General features: G+C 46.2%; 2 protein-coding genes across 13 annotated transcripts in view; one reads left to right on the top strand and one right to left on the bottom strand.

Annotated features, from left to right (window-relative positions):
- The window catches only part of RTF1 (RTF1 homolog, Paf1/RNA polymerase II complex component), an 87,772-nt gene extending 85,063 nt beyond the window's left edge, over positions 1–2,709 (bottom strand). Inside the window, exon 1 of one of the 2 annotated variants that reach the window (XM_063639104.1) lies at positions 2,616–2,709. The gene's annotated coding sequence lies outside the window, so the exon portion shown is untranslated. The remainder of the gene's footprint in view (positions 1–2,615) is intronic. The other variant, XM_063639106.1, reaches the window with a different exon arrangement.
- A 14-nt stretch (positions 2,710–2,723) lies between these two features.
- Positions 2,724–18,102, top strand: NDUFAF1 (NADH:ubiquinone oxidoreductase complex assembly factor 1). 11 transcript variants are annotated; one of them, XM_063639153.1, is made up of 6 exons: positions 2,771–3,135; positions 4,185–4,297; positions 7,477–8,130; positions 10,333–10,518; positions 16,937–17,011; positions 17,867–18,102. In XM_063639153.1, the coding sequence occupies exons 3-6, from the start codon at positions 7,558–7,560 to the stop codon at positions 18,014–18,016; spliced, it is 984 nt and encodes a 327-aa protein (XP_063495223.1). In that variant the 5' UTR covers positions 2,771–3,135; positions 4,185–4,297; positions 7,477–7,557; the 3' UTR covers positions 18,017–18,102. The 11 variants fall into 11 exon arrangements, with proteins under 11 accessions (XP_055134759.1, XP_055134757.1, XP_063495227.1 ...); XM_063639155.1 differs by having other exon boundaries at positions 2,783–3,019; XM_063639154.1 differs by having other exon boundaries at positions 2,783–3,135; positions 4,153–4,297.
- Positions 18,103–19,212: the final 1,110 nt, after the last annotated feature.

Here is a 19,212-nt window from a genome sequence, read left to right as displayed (position 1 = left end):
GTGCTACAGACATGGTTACATAATCATTTCCCCTCAGCTCTTTGCCTTTATTTCCTTCCTTTATTTCCTATATTTCCTTCCCCTAATGACTCTACCTTTTCTTCTGCCTGGCATCGTCATGTCCTTCCTTTCTATTTGAATATTTTTTTCTCTCTTCCAGCCGTCCTTTCTCCACTGGTAATAAACACATATGGGGCTTCCTATACTTAAACAAGCAAACAGCCTGGCACAGTGGCTCACGCCTGTAATCCCAGCACTTTGGATGGCTGAGGTAGGTGGATCAACTGAGGTCAGGAGTTGGAGACCAGCCTGACCAACATGGCGAAACCCTGACTCTGCTAAAAATACAATAATTAGCTGGGTGTGGTGGCATGCACCTCTAATCCCAGCTACTCGGGAGGCTGAGGCAGGAGAATCACTTGAACCCGGGAGGCGGGGGTTGCAGTGAGCTGAGATCGCGCCACTGCACTCCAGCCTGGGTGAGGGAGGAAGACTGTGGCTCAAAAAAAAACAAAAAAAGCAGCAAACTAATGATTAGAGAAATGCAAATCAAAACCAAAATGAGATACCACTTCACACTCATTAGGATGGCTACTATATTTTAAAAACCAAAAGGAAACAAGAAACGTGTCAGTGGGCTTGGAAAGAAGGTGTGAAAAGATCAAAGATCAAAAACAGCAAGAGAATGCAACAGGATTTAAAATCAGTAAGCGAAGATTTTAAGGAGAGGAGCCAAGGACAGTCAAGGATTTCCATCCTAAAAGGATGTGGCCATTTACAGAAATAGGGAGATAGGAGGAATTAGTATGAGGAAAAATGACACATTTAGTTTTAGACATTTAGGTTTTTTTTATTACTCAAGGATATTTCCTAAAAAACAACAACAGAAAGACATTTCGATTTTTTCTTTTTCTGAGATGGAGTCTGGCTCTGTGGCCCAGGCTGGAGTGCAGTGGCGCTATCTCGGCTCACTGCAAGCTCCGTCTCCCGGGTTCACGCCATTCTCCTGCCTCAGCCTCCTGAGTGGCTAGGACTATAGGCGCCCGCCACCACGCTCGGCTAATTTTTTTGTATTTTTAGTAGAGACGGGGTTTCACCGTGTTAGCCAGGATGGTCTCGATCTCCTGACCTTGCGATCCGCCCGCCTTGGCCTCCCAAAGTGGTGGGATTACAGGCGTGAGCCACCGCGCCGGCCGATAACTTATATTTGAAACTAGAAAAGAAGTAGGTGCAGGATGGGCCATGGAGAGACAGCCCGCATTCCTTTCAACTATAGGAAGCCCGCATTAAAGGTTGTGGGAAGAGAATAGAAGAGTCAGTGATGGGGGCAGAAAGGGAAGGTTTGAGGGGGCAAGTGTAGAGTCTAGAGAAGCCAAGCTGAATTTGAGGAAGAGGAGGCGGCGCGGAAACTAGTGAAGGAGAAAACATGGAAAGGGCTATTGTATTTGGTGAGCTCCTTCGGAACCTTAGAGAACAAAGGTGTTACGGAACTATACGCTCTCAAATTCACACTAAGCACTAAATTCCCGCCGCTATGGTACATTCTGGAGAAAGGAAAAACAGCACAGTCTGGACCCAAGAAAGCTCACAGCGTGGCGGAGGAAGTGAGAAGTGAGTGAAAGATACAATGTTGATTCTGTCTTCCCTGGCAGCAAGAAAAACAAACAAACAAACAAACAAACAATGTTTAAGTGCTTTGGCCGGGCACGGTGGCTAACGCCTGTAATACCAGCACTTTGGGAGGCCGAGGTGGGTGGATCATGAGGTCAGGATTTCGAGACCAGCCTGGCCAACATGGGAAAACCCCGTCTCTACTAAAAATACAAAAATTATCCGGGTGTGGTGGCGCACACCTGTAATCCCAGCTACTTGGGAGGCTGAGGCAGGAGAATTGCTCCAACCCAGGAGTCGGAGGTTGCAGATCGCGCCAATGCACTCCAGCTTGGGCCACAGAGTGAGACTCCGTCTCAAAAAAAAAAAAAAAAAAAAAAAGTTTTCACAGAGGTGTGCACAAGGTACAAACGGATGCCCTGAGGAACTGGCGACCCTGTGGGGCGGGACTAGGGAAGGGCTGGTAGGAGGGGCTGCTGTCCAGGTGCGTGGTGGGTCCTCAAGAATTCACGAGGGCAATTCTAGCAGAACCGGCCTTTTGAGGCCTCAGGCAGTTCTTGTGGGGACTGAGGCGACAGATAAAGAAGGAAGGGATACAGGAGCCAAGGGGCGCAGGGGCGTTAGCAATAACTGGGTTCTATTTGAAAGACGCAGGGGGCCGGGCGCGGTGGCTCACGCCTGTAATCTCAGCACTTTGGGAGGCTGAGGCGGATGGATCACGAGGTCGGGAGATCGAGATCATCCTGGCCAACATGGTGAAACCCTGTCTCTACTAAAAATACAAAAATTAGCCGGGCATGATGGCGCGCACCTGTAATCCCAGCTACTCGGGAGGCTGAGGCAGGAGAATCGCCTGAACCTGGGAGGCAGATGTTGTAGTGAGCCGAGACCGCGCCACTGCACTCCAGCCTAGCGACAGAGCGAGACTCCGTCTCAAAAAAAAAAGACGCAGGGATGGAGTTTGCCGCCTGAAAGGATACAGGAAGGAGAGGCGAAAAACTTACCTGAATTCTCACTGCTTCCTTACAACTGGCGACTAAGTGGACCAAAAACCTCCAAAAACCTCAGTTGGCTGGGCTACGGGGTCCTCGCTATCCTTCCTAGGCTTCTGTACCCGGCCGGAACTTTAGTGTTCTGACGCCTTGTTTGGCATCGGAAGGGAAAAGCAGATGGACCTATATGGGTAAAGTGGCTTCTGGGCGGAAGCCACACTATAGGCTCAGGGAGGTAAGCGGTGGTAGGCCGGCGGTTGGTGTGTCCCGGGTGTGGGGCGACAGAGCCCTGGCACTTGAAGGTTGAGGGGGCTTCCCCAGCGCGGCGAATGTCTGGCCCCCGGAGGCCAGGCCGTGAGTGCGGGAGGTAAACGCCAAGGCAGAAGAGTTGCCACTCACTACCTGTGTGACCTCGGGTAAATTAGTCTTGGAACGTCAGTTTCCTCGTCTCTATAATTGTAGTAATAATAGTACCTCTCTCAGGATTGTTGTGAGCCGTCAGTGAAACACTTAGAGCAGTTTCTGGCACATGGTAAGCCATGGGTAGCTTTACTAACTCTACTCACTTCTAGCTGCGTGGATTGTGTTGTCAAAACCCACCGTCAACCTCAGGGCGGTATTGTCCAGTTAATAGGTTAGATTTTCTGTTTACTGGTAGGAAAAAAAAAAGCATTTATAATTAAAGTGATATTATTAGAGAAATAACACTACGGAGGGTTTGGAAAACATGAGCTATCATTTGTTTCTCAAATTTCGGTATGTGTAGAGGTAAAATCATTTAAGTGCAACCGGCGCGGGGGAATTTAAATGTTATCCGTAATTCCAGGACCTCAGATCAACTGTTAATTTTTCCTGGTTCCCTTAACGTTTATAATACATGTGAAAACATACTGTTTACATGGTTTTGATTTATCAACAAACCTTATTGATAATGTCGGCTGGGCGCGGTGGCTCACGCCTGTAATCCTAGCACTTTGGGAGGCCTAGGCGGGCGGATCACTTGAGGTCAGGAGTTCGAGGCCAGCCTGGCCAACATGGTGAAACCCTGTCTCTACTAGACATACAAAAATTAGCTGGGCGTGGTGGCACACGCCTGAATCCCAGTGGCTGAGGCAAGAGGATTACTTGAAACCAGGAGGTGGAGTTTACAATGAGCCGAGATCGCGCAACTGCACTCCAACTTGGGTGACAGAGCTGGACTCTGTCTTAAAAAAAAAGAAAAAAAAAGTTAGGCATGGTGGTGGGTACCTGTAATTTCAGCCACTCGGGAGGCAGAGGCAGGAGAAGCACTTGAACCCGGGAGGTGGAGGTTGCAGTGAGCCAGGATCGTGCCATTGCACTCTAGCCTGGGTGACACAGCGAGACTTCATCTCAAAAAAAAAAAAAAAAAAAAGGCTGGGTGCAGTGGCTGGCTGACGCCTGTAATCCCAGCACTTTAGGAGGCCCACGTGGGCGGATCACCTGAGGTCAGGGGTTCGAGACCACTCTGGCCAACATGGTGAAACCTCATCTCTACTGAAAAAAAAAAAAAAAAACCTACAAAAATTAGCCGGTCATGGTGGCGCCCGCCTGTAATCCCAGCTATTCAGGAGACTGAGACAAGAGAATCGCTTGAACCCAGGAGGCGAAGATTGCAGTGAGTGGAGATCTCCAGCCTGGTGACAGAGCAAGACTCTGTCTCAAAAAAAAAAAAGGTATTGATAATGTCATTTTGCCTATTGGTGTCTGTATCCTACAGAAAGGAAATATGTATCTGACTTGTTTCATAGGATTTGTGTGTGGATGGCATGAGATAATATATATCAGGGTGATACAAAAGTATTAGGAGTAGGCTGGGCGTGGTGGCTCACACCTGTAATCCCAGTTCTTTCAGAGGACAATGCAGGTGGATCACGTGGTCAGGAGATCGAGACCATCCTGGCTAACACAGTGAAACGCTGTCTCTACTAAAAATACAAAAAAAAAAAAAAAAAAAAAAAAGCCAGGCGTGGTGGTGGGTGCCTGTAGTCCCAGCTGCTCAGGAGGCTGAGGCAGGAGAATGGCATGAACCCGGGAGGCAGAGCTTGCAGTGAGCCAAGATCATGCCACTGCACTCCAGCCTGGGTGACAGAGTGAGACTCTGTCTCAAAAAAAAAAAAAAAAAAAAGTATTAGGAGTGGTATTCATCAGGTGCAGTGGCTCACGCCTGTAATCCCAGGTACTCCAGAGGCTAAGGCAGGAGGATCACTTGAACCCAGGAGTTAGAGACTAGTCTGAGCAATATAACAAGACCTCATCTCTATTTTTTTTTTGAGATGGAGTTTTGCTCTTGTTGCCCAGGCTGGAGTGCAGTGGCGTGATCTTGGCTCACCACAACCTCCACCTCCTGGGTTCAAGCGATTCTCCTGCCTCAGCCTCCTGAGTAGCTGGGATTACAGTCATGCGCCACCACACTGGGCTAATTTTGTATTTTTAGTAGAGATGGGGTTTCTCCATGTTGGTCAGGCTGGCCTCAAACTCCTGACCTTGTCATCCACCCACCTTGGCCTCCCAAAGTGCTGGGATTACAGGCGTGAGCCACCGCGCCTGGCTTTACAATTTTTTATTTTTATTTATTTATTTATTTTTTAGACAGGGTCCTGCTCTGTTGCCCAGGCTGGAGTGCAGTGGCTTGATCTTGGCTCACTGCAACCTCCCACTCCTGGGTTCAAGCGATTTTCCTGCTTCAGCCTGCCGAGTAGCTGGGATTATAGGTGCCTGCCACCACACTATAGGTGCCCGCCACCACACCCAGCTAATTTTTGTACTTTTTTTTTAGAGACAGAGTTTCACTTTTGTTGCCCAGGCTGGAGTGCGATGGTGCAGTCTTGGCTCATTGCAGCCTCTGCCTCCCAGGTTCAAGCGATTCTCCTGCCTCAGCCTCCCGAGTAGCTGGGATTACAGGTGCCCACCACCATGCCCAGCTAATTTTTTTTTTTTTTTGAGTTGGAGTCACTCTGTGGCCCAGGCTGGAGTGCAGTGTCACGATCTCGGCTCACTGCAACCTCTGCCTCCCGGGTTCAAGCGATTCTCATGCCTAGGCCTGCCGAGTAGCTGGGATTACAGGCATGGGCCACCACACCTGGCTAATTGTTTGTATTTTCTGTAGGGGTTTCACCATGTTGGTCAGGCTGGTCTTGAACTCCTGATCTAGGTGATCTGCCTGCCTTGGCCTCCCAAAGTGTTGGGATTATAGGCACGAGCCACCGCGCCAGGCCAATTTTTGTATTTTTAGTGGAGACGGGGTTTTACCATGTTGGGCAGGCTGGTCTCCAACTCCTGACGACAAGTCATTTGCCTGCCTAAGACTCCCAGAGTGCTGGGATTACAGGTGTGAGCCGCCGTGGTGGGCTACAATTTTTTTTTGAGATGGAGTTTCGCTCTTGTCACCCAGGCTGGAGTGCAGTGGTGCGATCTCGGCTCACTTGCAACCTCCGCCTTCTGGGTTCAAGTGATTCTCCTGCCTCAGCCTCCCCAGTAGCTGGGATTACCGGCGCTCTCCAACATGCCAAACTAATTTCTGTATTTTTAGTAGAGATGGGGTTTTACCATGTTGGCCAGGCTGGTCTTGAACTCCTGACCTCAAGTGATCTGCCCACCTCGGACTCCCAAAGTGCTGGGATTACAGGTGTGATGCACCGCGCCCGGCCAACATTTTTTTAAAAAATTAGCTGGGCATGGTGGTGTGCACCTGTAGTCTCAGCTACCTTGGAGGCTGAGGTGGGAGGATCATTTCAGCCCAGAGCCCAGGAGTTCAAGGCTACAATGAGTTATTGATCTTGCCACGGCGCTGCAGCCTGGGTGACAGAGCAAGACCCTGTTTTTTTTTTTTTCCCACTTGGAATTTTGCTCTTGTTGTCCAGGCTGGAGTGCAGTGGCGTGATCTCGGCTCACTGCAACCTCTGCCTCCCGAGTTCAATTGATTCTCCTGCTTAAGGCTCCCTAGTAGCTGGGATTACAGGCGTCTGCCACCACGCCTGGATTATTTTTAGTAGAGATGGGGTTTCAGCATGTTGTCAAGGCTGGTCTCGAACTCCTGACCTCAGGTGATCCATCTGCCTCGGCCTCCCAAAGTGTTGTGATTACAGGCATGAGCTACCGTACCCAGCCTGACCCAGTCTCTTATAAAAAGAAATTAAAAAAAAAAAAGGCCAGGGACAGTGCATCATTCCTACAACCCAGCACTTTGGGAAGCTGAGGGGAGAATCACTGGATCCTAGGAGTTCGAAACCATCATGGGCAACACAGGGAGATCCATTTCTTTTTCTTTCTTTTTTTTTTTTTGAGACAGAGTCTCACTCTGTTGCCAGGCTGGAGTGCAGTGGCACGATCTTGGCTCACTGCAACCTCCTCATCCCAGGTTCAAGGAATTCTTCTGCCTCAGCCTCCTTAGTAGCTGGGACCACAGGTGCGCACCACCACATCCAGCTAAGTTTTGTATTTTTAGTAGAGACGGGGTTTCACCATGTTGGCTAGGATGGTCTCGATCTCTTGACCTCGTGATCCACCCGCCTCAGCCTCCCAAAGTGCTTGGACCGTGCCCAGCCAGGGAGATCCATTTCTACAAAAAATTTAAAAATTAGCTGGGCATGGTGGTGTGTGCCTGTAATCCCAGCTACTTGGGAGGCTGAGATGGGAGGATCACTTGAGCCCAGAAAGTAGAGGCTACAGTGAGCTGTGATTGTGCCACTGCACCCAGCCTGGGCCACAGAGCAAGACCTTGTCTCAAATAATATAAAATAATAATAATAATAAATAAGTTAACAAATTTCAAAATACCTGATTTCTGTTGAATTTGAAATTGTGATGCATTCATTGGTATGCTGATAATTCTTCTATGTCTCTTCTGTTATAGGTAGAATTGGGCTATTTGCTGAAGCTTCTTGGTGGCCCTTGCTAGCCCAGGAAGAAACTTACATTTTGATTTTTTTGTACCATGGCTTTGGTTCACAAATTGCTGCGTGGTACTTATATTCTCAGAAAATTCTCTAAGGCAACTTCTGCCTTGTATCCATTTTTGGGTATTCGCTTTGCAGAGTATTCCAGTAGTCTTCAGAAACCAGTGGCTTCTCCTGGCAAAGCCTCCTCACAGAGGAAGGCTGAAGGGGATTTGCAAGGAGATCACCAGAAAGAAGTTGCTTTGGATATAACTTCTCCTGAGGAGAAGCCTGATGTTAGTTTCGATAAAGCAATTAGAGATGAAGCAATGTACCATTTTAGGCATTTGAAGGATGAAATTGTGGATCATTGGAGAGGACCGGAAGGCCGCCCTCTGCATGATGTCTTGCTGGAACAAGCCAAGGTTGTCTGGCAGTTCCGGGGGAAAGAAGATTTGGATAAGTGGACAGTGACTTCTGATAAGACGATTGGAGGCAGAAGTGAAGTGTTTTTGAAAATGGGCAAGAATAACCAAAGTGCACTGCTATATGGAACTCTGAGCTGTGAGGCGCCTCAGGACGGGGAGTCTACCCGAAGTGGGTACTGTGCAATGATATCCAGGATTCCAAGGGTAGGTGAGGCCCAGGAGCCATCGTTTTCTAGTGAACAGGGGTGAACTTCATTGTAGCATAAACTATAGAAGATAGCTTTTGTTTCTTTAAATGAAAACACCTGGCATGTTATATTTGGCACCTCACCTGTGTCTGGGGATAAGTAACTATTGGCACAAGTGTGAAGTGGAAGCACAAGGGGGAAGTGGTTTCTGAGGAGGAGGAGTTACTTGTTTCTGGGCATTGCTTTGGGCCAGGAATGAGCATTGTTATGTTTCAGGAATCCTGAGAGGTTAGACATTTGAAAGATTTTTGGAGAGATTTTCATCTCCTCTAACAAAGACCACAACCTCTGTAATGACCAGGGGTTTTGTAGAGTGGATATAGGGTCAGCCTGTGGCTTTCTTTTTTTTTTTTGAAATGGAGTCTTGCTCTGTCATCCAGGCTGGAGTGCAGTGGCGTGATCTCGGCTCACTGCAACTTCCACCCTCCAGGTTCAAGCGATTCTCCTGCCTCAGCCTCCTGAGTAGCTGGGACTACTGGTGCACGCCACCATGCCCGGCTAATTTTTGTATTTTTAGTAGAGATAGGGTTTCACCATGTTGGCCAGGCTGGTCTTGAACTCCTGACCTCAGGTGATCCACCCCCCCCGCCCCCCTTGGCCTCCCAGAGTGCTGGGATTACAGGTGTGAGCCACTGCGCCTGGCCCAAATATTCATTCTGGAATAATGAAAATAGTAGATAACATTTATTAAGCGTGGCCTGCCAGTCCTTGTGCTAAGCACTTTATATACATTATCCCATTTATTACTCACAACAATCCCCTGAGGTAAGATCATCCCAGGTTTATGGATGAGGAAACAGACTTGGATAGATTTAGTAACTTGTCCAAAGTTACACAGCTAATAAATATTAGTTCATATCTAGACATTGGTATTCTTGACATCAGAGTACCTTTGATATTGCTATAACTAAATACCTTTGGAAATGAACACTGAATTCCACTTTTAAAGAGAGAGGCAGTATAGACAGTTGTTAAGCACACAGATTTTGGAGTTAAACAGCACTGGATATACCACTTATTAGCTGAGTGCTCAGTTTGTTTATCTGTAAAATGGGGTAAGATGCTAATAACCTATCATAGCGTTGTTGTGAGGATTAAATTATGCATGCAAATTATTTAATGCAAATATTCAATGGATGCTAGCTACTGTTGTTAAATATCACTTTTAAAACTTAAGCTCTTTTCTCTATAGTTTTCTGACTTGTGGAAAGGCAGTTGTCATAAAATAGGCCACTCAGAAGTCATTGCTCCTTGGCCGGGTGCAGTGGCTCACACCTGTAATCCCAGCCCTTTGGGAGGCTGAGGTGGGTGGATCACCTGAGGTCGGGAGTTTGAGATCAGCCTGACCAACATGGTGAAACCCTGTCTCTACTAAAAATACAAAAAATTAGCTGGGCATGGTGGTGCATGCCTGTAATTCCAGGTACTTGGGAGGCTGAGGCAGGAGAATTGCTTGAACTCGGGAGGCAGAGGTTGCAGTGAGCTGAGATCGTGCCATTGCACTCCAGTCTGGGCAACAAGACTGAAACTTTGTCTCAAAAAAAAAAAAGGCCAGGCGCGGTGGCTCATGCCTGTAATCCCCGCACTTTGGGAGGCCAAGGCGGGTGGATCACCAGGTCAGGAGATTGAGACTACCCTGGCTAACACAGTGAAACCCCATCTCTACTAAAAATACAAAAAAATTAGCCGGGCGTAGTGTCGGGCGCCTGTAGTCCCAGCTATTCGGGAGGCTGAGGCAGGAGAATGACGTGAACCCAGGAGGCAGAGCTTGCAGTGAGCCGAGATTGCGTCACTGCACTCCAGCCTGGGTGACAGAGCAAGACTCCGTCTCAAAAAAAAGAAAAAAGGAAAAAAAAAAAGTCATTGCTCCATAGGACCAGGTAAAGGAAATACATTCATTTCCATTCATTGAACACAGGTGAGTGCCTACCCCATGTAAACACTGTCCTGGGCCAGTTATGTGTTGAACATTACCTTAGAAACATATAACTATGTCAGTATTTTGTGCTAAAATAATAATCACTGGGTTTATCTGCCTTCTTATGGGGCAGAAAGTCAGAAAAATGGTTAGTGAATCCTGTTGATGATGCTGACTTGGTGATGACTCACATTTTGCTAATAGTGGAGAATGAGGTACAATTTACTTTCAATATCTTAGGGTGCTTTTGAGAGGAAGATGTCTTATGATTGGTCCCAGTTCAATACTCTGTATCTCCGTGTACGTGGGGATGGTCGGCCTTGGATGGTGAATATCAAGGAGGACATAGATTTCTTCCAGAGGAGGAATCAGATGTACAGTTACTTCATGTTCACCCGTGGGGGACCCTACTGGCAGGAGGTCAAGGTAACAGCATAAATCTTCATTGTTTATAAAAATGAGGTCTTGGCTGGGTGAGGTGGCTCACGCCTGTAATCCCAGCAATTTGGGAAGCCGAGGTGGGTGGATCACCTGAGGTCAGGAGTTCGAGACCAGGTTGGCCAACATGATGAAACCCAGTCTCTACTAAAAATACAAAAAATTAGTTGGGCATGGTGGTGCACGCCTGTAATCCCAGCTACTTGAGAGGCTGAGGCAGGAGGATTGCTTGAACCTGGGAGGTGTAGGTTGCAGTGAGCCAAGATCGTGCCATTGTACTCCAGCCTGGGCAACAGAGTGAGATGAGACTCTGTCTCAAAAAAAAAAGAGGTCTTGGAGATGATTGTTACATTGTAGTTTCTTTTTTGTTACTAATCTTTCTTGGAAGGTGAGGGTTGGTGGGTAGAAGAAAGGTTAAGAGACATAAATGAATTTTCATTAATATAAATGTTAACATACTAACTAGTAAATATTTTTGATAAGGATGTGGCCAGGTCCATGCTAAGTCACAGGCACATCTCTGCTCTGTGTCCAAATAGATGGGGTTTGTTTGTTTTTTAGAAGTTTCTGCCATTTGACGTCTTCTAGGCAACTCTTGTAAAGTTGGTGTCCTAGGCCTGTGTGGTGGCTCACACCTGTAATCCCAGCACTTTGGGAGGCCAAGGCAGATGGATCACTTGAGGTTGGGAGTTCAACACCAGCCTGACCAACATGGAGAAACCCTGTTGTCTCTACTAAAAAATATACAAAATTAGCCGGGCGTGGTGGCACATGCCTGTAATCCCAGCTACTCGGGAGGCTAAGGCAGGATAATTGCTTGAACCCGGGAGGCGGAGGTTTCGGTGAGCCGAGATCATGCCATTGCACTCCAGCCTGGGCAACAAGAGCCAAACTCTGTCTCAAAAAAAAAAAAAAAGTTGGTGTCCTAGGCCAGGCGTGGTGGCTCATGTCTGTAATCTCAGCACTTTGGGAGGCCAAGGTGGGTGAATCACCTGAGATCAGGAGTTTGAGACCAGCCTGGTTAACCTGGCAAAACCCCATCTCTACTAAAAATACAAAAATTAGAGGCCAGGCGCGGTGGCTCACACCTGTAATCCCAGCACTTTGGGAGACCGAGGTGGGCAGATCACGAGGTCAAGAGATCGAGACCATCCTGGCCAACATGGTGAAACTCTGTCTCTACTAAAAATAAAAAAATTAGTTAGGTGTGGTGGCGTAGTCCCAGCTACTCAGAAGGCTGAGGCAGGAGAATCGCTTGACCCTGGGAGGCAGAGGTTGCAGTGAGCCGAGATGGGCCACTGCTCTCCAGCCTGGCAGCAGAGTGATACTCCATCTCAAAAAAAAAAAAAAAAAAAAAGGCCGGGCGCGGTGGCTCACCCTGTAATCCCAGCACTTTGGGAGGCCGAGGCGGGTGGATCACGAGGTCAGGAGATGGAGACCATTCTGGCTAACATGGTGAAACCTCGTCTCTACTAAAAAATACAAAAAAAATTAGCCGGGCGTGGTGGTGTGTGCCTGTAGTCCCAGCTACTCGGGAGGCTGAGGCAGGAGAATGGCATGAACTCGGGAGGCGGAGCTTGCAGATCGCGCCACTGCACTCCAGGCTGGGCATGAGACTTCGTCTCAAAAAAAAAAAAAAAAAAAAAATTAGCCGGGCATGGGGGCGCGTGCCTGTAATCCCAGCTACTGGGGGGCTGAGGCAGGAGGATCGCTTGAACCTGGGAGGCGGAGGTTGCAGTAAGCTGAGATCATGCCACTGCACTCCAGCCTGGGCAACAGAGCGAGACTCCGTCTAAAAAAAAAAAAAAAAAAAAAAAAAAAAAAAAACTCACAAGAAAGCCCCCATTTTGCTCATGTCATATACTTGAGGGTCATCCTGAATTCTTCTCCTTCGCCCCACATCCAGTCTATTAGTGAGTCCTGTCACCTCTGCTTCCAAAATACACTCAGCAGCTGACCATTTCTAGCCATTTCTTCTACTCCCACCCTGGTCCAGGTGTTTGGATTATTGCAGCAGCTTCATTATTGATTTCCCTGTTTGTCTTCTTGCCCCACTAAAATCCTGGCTCCACAGCAGCCAGAGTGATCTTTCTGAAACATAGTTCAGATGACATCATTTACATGCTTCTAAGCATGTAAATGTACCTCCTAAGCGTGTAACCTGTATTATTCTGTTCTCATGCTGCTGCTATGAAGAAATACCTGAGACTGGGTAATTTATAAAGGAAAGAGGTTTAATTGACTCACAGTTCTGCAAGGCTGGGGAGGCCTTAGGTAACTTATAAAATCATGGCAGAAGGGGAAGTAAACACATCCTCCTTCACATGGTGGCAGGAAAGAGAATGAGAGCCGAGTGAAGGGGTAATCTCCTTATAAAACCATCAAATCTTGTGAGAACTCACTATCACGAGAACAGTATGGAGGGAACTTCCCACCCCTATGGTTCAGTTAACTTCACCTGGTCCCTCCCTTGACACATGGGGATTACTACAATTCAAGATGAGATTTTGGGTGGGGACACAGCCAAACCATATCAGGACCCTTCAGTGGTTTCCCATTACAATTCGAATAAAGTCCAGGCTGGGCTAGGTGGCTCATGCTTTTAATCCCAGCACTTTGGGAGGCTGAGATGGGCAGATCACTTGAGGTCAGGAGTTTGAGACCAGCCTGGTCTACATGGTGAAATCTTGTGTCTACTAAAAACACAAAAAATTAGCTGCAGGTGGTGGCACACGCCTGTAGTCCCAGCTCCTCAGGAGGCTGAGGCAGGAGAATTGCTTGAACCTGAGAGGTGGAAGTTGCAGTGAGCCAAGATCGCGCCATTGTACTCCAGCCTGGGCGACAGAGTAAGACTCCATTTCAAAAAAAAAAAATAAATAAATTCCAAACTCCTGAACATGGCCTATGGGCCTACAATATCGGACCCCTGTCTTCATCTTCCATCTCTCCTCCTACCTCCCTCCTCCACACCAGCCCCTTTTCTGTCAGACTCAACAACCTCATTTCCATCTCAGAGCTTTCCACTTAGTGTTGCTCTGCTGTAATGCTCTGCCCGCATGTCTTCACCTGCTTTCTCTTTCCTATCATTCACCTCTCGGCTCAAAAGTTGCCTCAGAGAGGCCTTTCCTGATTGCTGTAACCAAAGTTGGACCCTTTAATCCAGTTATTTCAACACCACCATCCTATAACTTTCTTCATAGAACTTATCACTACCTAAAATTACTTTGTTCATTCATTCATCTGTTTATTGTCACTCTACTGCCTTCCCTGGAACATAAATTATATAAATTCTTTTTTTTTTTTTTTTTTTTTTTTTGAGGAGTCTCACTCATATCGCCCAGGCTGGAGTGCAGTGGTGTGATCCCAGCTCACGGCAACCTTTGCCTTCCAGGTTCAAGAGATCCTCCTGCTGGGACTACAGGCGTGTAACACAAAGCCCAGCTAATTTTTGTATTTTTAGTAGAGATGGGGTTTCATTCACCAAGTTGGCCAGGCTGGTTTCGAACTCCTGACCTCAAGTGATCCACCCACCTCAGCCTCCCAAGGTTCTGGGATTATAGGCGTTTGAGCCACCACACCTGGCCCTAAATTCTGTGAGAGCAGGGATCTTGCTTATATTGTTCTTACCAGTTTCCCCTGCACCTGGAATTTTGTCCTAGTGCCTAGCACAAAATAAGCATTCAATACATACATATATATGTAGTAATATAGATATATAACACAAATTATATATACTTGTATTTAAGTAATATATATAATGAATTATTATACAAAATAACTACTTCATTATAAAAAACTTGGAAAATACAGAAAAAAAATCTTGTACTACCACTATCCAGTGATAAAATACTATTTTTATTTTATTTTTTTTGTGAGATGGAGTCTCGCACTGTCGCCCAGGCTGGACTGCAGTGGCGGGATCTCGGCTCACTGCCAGCTCCGCCTCCTGGGTTCACACCATTCTCCTGCCTCAGCCTCCCGAGTAGCTGGGACTACAGGTGCCCACCACCACGCCCGGCTAATTTTTTGTAGTTTTAGTAGAGACGGGGTTTCACCATGTTAGCCAGGATGGTCTTGATCTCCTGATCTCGTGATCCGCCCGCCTTGGCCTCCCGAAGTGCTGGGATTACAGGTGTGAGCCACCACACCTAGCCAATAAAATACTTTTTTTTTTTTTTTTTTTTTGAGACAGAGTCTGGCTCTGTCACCCAGGCTGGAGTGCAGTGGCACGATCTCCGTTCACTGCAAGCTCCGCCTCCTGGGTTCACGCCATTCTCCTGCCTCAGCCTCCCGAGTAGCTGGGACTACAGGCACCCGCCACTACACCTGGCTAATTTTTTGTATTTTTAGTAGAGACGGGGTTTCACTGTGTTAGCCAGAATGGTCTTGATCTCCTGACCTCGTGATCCGCCCGCCTCGGCCTCCCAAAGTGCTGGGATTACAGGTGTGAGCCACCACGCCTGGCACAAAAATACTATTTTTAATATGTATCTTTCAGACTTTTCTAGTCACACTTTTCCCTTCCAGTGGTGTTTTATAACCTATATACAGTATTTTCACTGAACTATTGTTTACAACTTTCTCTTCAAATATATTTCTACATCATTTTTAATGTCTTCATGATATTATATAAGTAGACAACAATTTTGGCTGGTTCCAGTGGCTCACACCTGTAATCCTAGCACTTTGGGAGGCTAAGGCTGTGAATCATTTGAAGCTAGGAGTCTAAGACAAGCCTGAGCAACATGGCAAAACCCTGTCTCTACAAAAAATACAAAAATTATCCCAGGGTGGTGGCATGCACCTTTAGTCCCACCTACTCAGTAGGCTGAGGTGAGAGGATTGCTTGAGCCTGAGAGGTCAAGGCTGCAGTGAGCTGAGATCACCCTACTGCATGCACTGCAGCCTGGGTGACAGAGTAAGACCCTGTCTCAAAAAAAAAAAAATGTTTTTTTCTTAACTTGTTCTTCATTATGTACATGTAGATTTAGATTGTTTTCAGAGTTTTCTACTGTCGGAACAAACTCTGAGGTAAACATACTTAACTATTTTCATAGGCTATATTCCTAGAGATAAAATTACTGGAGTAACTATTAATATGTATAATTCATTTTTATTTATGTTCATTAAAACTTATTTACTTATTTGAGACAGGGTCTCTCTTCTGTTGCCCATGCTGGAGTGCAGCATGGGCTCGCTGTAGCCCCAACCTCCCAGTCTCAGGTGATCCTCCCACCTTAGCCTCCTGAATAGCCAGGACTACAAGGATGCACCACTATGGCTGGATAAGTTTTTTGTTTTTTTAGTAGAGTCTTGGTTTCACCATGTTGCCCAGGCTGGTCTTGAACTCCTGGGCTCAATTGATCCTACTGTGTTGGCCTCCCAAAGTGCTGGGATTACAGGCATGCACAACCAGGCCCAGCCATTTTCTTCCTTTGTTACACTCAAAATATAAATAAAATTAGCATACTCTGTACCTGTTTTTTGTGTTTTTAAAATTTAGGAATATATCCTGGAGAGCTTCTGTATAATTATTTAGGCAGGGTGTGGTGGTTCATGCCTGTAGGCCAAGGTTGGCAGATTACTTGAGCTCAGGAGTTTAAGACCAGCCTGGCCAACATGGTGAAACACTGTCTCTACCAAAAAAAAAAAAAAAATTAGCCGGGTGTGGTGGTGTGCGCCTATAGTCCCAGCTACTCAGGAAGCTGAGGTGGGAGAATCGCTTGAAATTGGGAGGCGGAAGTTGCAGTGAGCCAAGATCGCACCACTGCACTCCAGCCTGGGTAACAGAGTGAGACCCTATCTCAAAACAAAACAAAACACAAACAATTAAGGCCAGATATAGTTTTAAAAGATCATGCTTAATAATAAGTAAATTACATAGAGAAGAAATATGAAAATAAAGTTGATGAATAAAAAGGCACACTCAAAAATTCAAGAGTAGAAGGATAGGACATTTCTTTTTGTTCAGTTTCTAATGTAGGAAGGAAGGGAAATGTTAAAATTCTTTTTTGTTTTTTTTCCTTTTTTTTTTCTTCTGAGACAGAGTCTAGCTCTGTCGCCCAGGCTGGAGTGCAGTGGTGCGATCTTGGCTTACTGCAACCTCTGCCTCCCAGGTTCAGGCAACAAAGTGAGACCCCATTCTCCACAGAAAGAAAAAAAAAAAAAAAGCTGTGTTTAAGATACTAGTCTTTTTTCCATAAATGTTACAAATATTTTTTTCATAGTTAACCCTTTATCGTTTGGCCTGGGTTATATCTTTGATCCAAATGGCTAGCCATTTGTCATAATACATATATTAAATAATTTTAGAATAAATGTAAACTCTTATTTTATCGTTACAATTACATGCAGATGCCTCAATTGCTTACATTTCAGTTATGAAGTAAATGCTTTCTTCTTTCAGATTCCTTTTTCCAAATTTTTCTTCTCTAATCGAGGAAGAATCCGGGATGTTCAGCATGAGCTTCCGCTTGATAAGGTAACATATTGCTGTATTTTTCACTCAGAACTGCATCATTTTTAATGAATCAGAACTCCAGTGAGACTGAGTTCATTTGAGAAGGCTGGCAGATGAAAATTTCTTCTCAGGGCCACTGCTCTTATACCCAGCCAGAGGCTGACTTAGACCTCTCCTATGAACTATACCCACATCCTGAAGGAATTTTAGAATGATCATTTTTTAGCATGCCTACATTTTACTTTAGCTATTTTCCCCCCTCCTTTCTCTCCTAATTTAGCTTTAAAATAAGAGTTTATGAACGCTTCAAGGAACCTCCATTAGGCATTCATGTTGTCCTTACTAGTCTTTCTGTTTTTTGAGATGGAGTCTTGCTTTGTCACTCAGGCTGGAGTGCAGTGGCATGATCTCGGCTCACTGCAACCTCCACCTCCTGGGTTCAAGCAATTCTCCTGCCTCAGTCTCCTGAGTAGCTGGAATTACAGGTGCCCGCCACCACACTTGGCTAATCTTTGTATTCTTAGTAGAGACAAAGTTTCACCATGTTGGGCAGGCTGGTTTTGAACTCGACCTTGTGATCTGCCCACCTTGGCCTCCCAGTGTTGGGATTACAGGCCTGAGCCACGGTGCCCAGCCGTCCTTCCTAGTCTTAAGTGGCACTACCTAATGAGGAGAGGGGAGGAAGTTGAATGAGGAAAGAAAAACAGTCTTGTATTTCCTTTTACAGTATGCTATGTGAGAACCAGTAGTATTTGCTAAGGGCCGATAGCATTAAAACCCAGTCATAATCATCACCTGATGAGATTTTAAACTCCTGGAATAATATCAGTACATCACTGTATGAGATTTTAATCAATTTCTCTATTTTAAATTTAGATCTCTTCTATAGGATTCACCTTGGCTGATAAAGTGGATGGTCCATTCTTCCTGGAGATAGATTTTATTGGCGTGTTTACTGATCCAGCTCATACGGAAGAATTTGCCTATGAAAATTCTCCAGAGCTTAACCCAAGGCTTGTTAAATAAAGATCATATGGTAGTTCTGTTTTACTAATCTAAGGATACTAGCATCTACAATGATATAGACAAAATAAAATATTTCTTTAATGGCATCCACCAATGGCTAGCATGTATTCTCTCTTTTTTTTTTTTTTGAGATGGAGTTCTGCTCTGTCGCCCAGGCTGGCATGCTGGCGTGCAGTAGCACGATCTCGGCTCACTGCAACCTTCGCCGTCTGAGTTCAAGCTATTCTCCTGCCTCAGCTTCCCGAGTAGCTGGGATTACAGGCATGCGCCATCATGCCCGGCTAATTTTGTATTTTTAGTAGAGACAGGGTTTCTCCATGTTGGTCAGGCTGGTCTCGAACTCCTGACCTCAGGTGATCCACCCGCCTCGGTCTCCCAAAGTGCTGGGATTACAGGGGTGAGCCACCGCGCCCCGCTGGCTAGTATGTATTCTCTAAGACAAGTTATAATGCTGTTGCTGGCCAGGCATGGTGGCTCACGCCTGTAATCCCAGCACTTTGGGAGGCTGAGATGGGCGGATCACTTAAGGTATGGAGTTCCAGACCAGCCTGACCAGCATGGTGAAACCCTGTCTCTACTAAAAATACAAAAGTTAGCCAGGTGTGGTGGCACATGCCTGTAATCCCAGCTACTTGGGAGACTGAGGCAGGAGAATTGCTTGAACTCGGAGGCAGAGGTTGCAGTGAGTTGAGATCATGCCACTACACTCCAGCTTGGGCCACAGAGCGAGACTCTGTCTCAAAAACAAACAAACAAACACAATAAAAAAGGCTGTTGCTAAGAGGGACTGGATAAGGGGAACACAGCATGAAACCAGGTTCTCTGGTGTACTTTATCTCATAGAATGCAAGTACTGATGCAAATGTACTATGTAAATAACTTAGTGTTTTTGCTCAGAACAGTTGCTGTTAGGAACATTTCCTATATGAGTAGTTTCCAAGGCAGGAGTCTCTGAGATGACTGTTAATGGCCTTCTACCACTCTGTTGCATTTAGATTGCTTCTAATTTCATTTTGTTTTGCTTTTTTGAGATGAAATTCCCTTCTGTTGCCCAGGCTGGAGTGCAGTGGTGCGATCTCAGCTCACTGCAACCTCTGCCTCCCAGGTTCAAGCGATTCTCTTGCCTCAGCCTCCCCAGTAGCTGGTATTACAGGCCCACACCACCATGTCTGGCTAATTTTTTTGTGTTTTTAGTA

Source organism: Symphalangus syndactylus, chromosome 5 (genome assembly GCF_028878055.3).
Source record: "Symphalangus syndactylus isolate Jambi chromosome 5, NHGRI_mSymSyn1-v2.1_pri, whole genome shotgun sequence".
Taxonomy (NCBI): Eukaryota; Metazoa; Chordata; class Mammalia; order Primates; family Hylobatidae; genus Symphalangus; species Symphalangus syndactylus.
The sequence above is the reverse complement of the archived record's forward strand: the minus strand, read 5'-3'. Positions and strand labels throughout refer to the sequence as shown.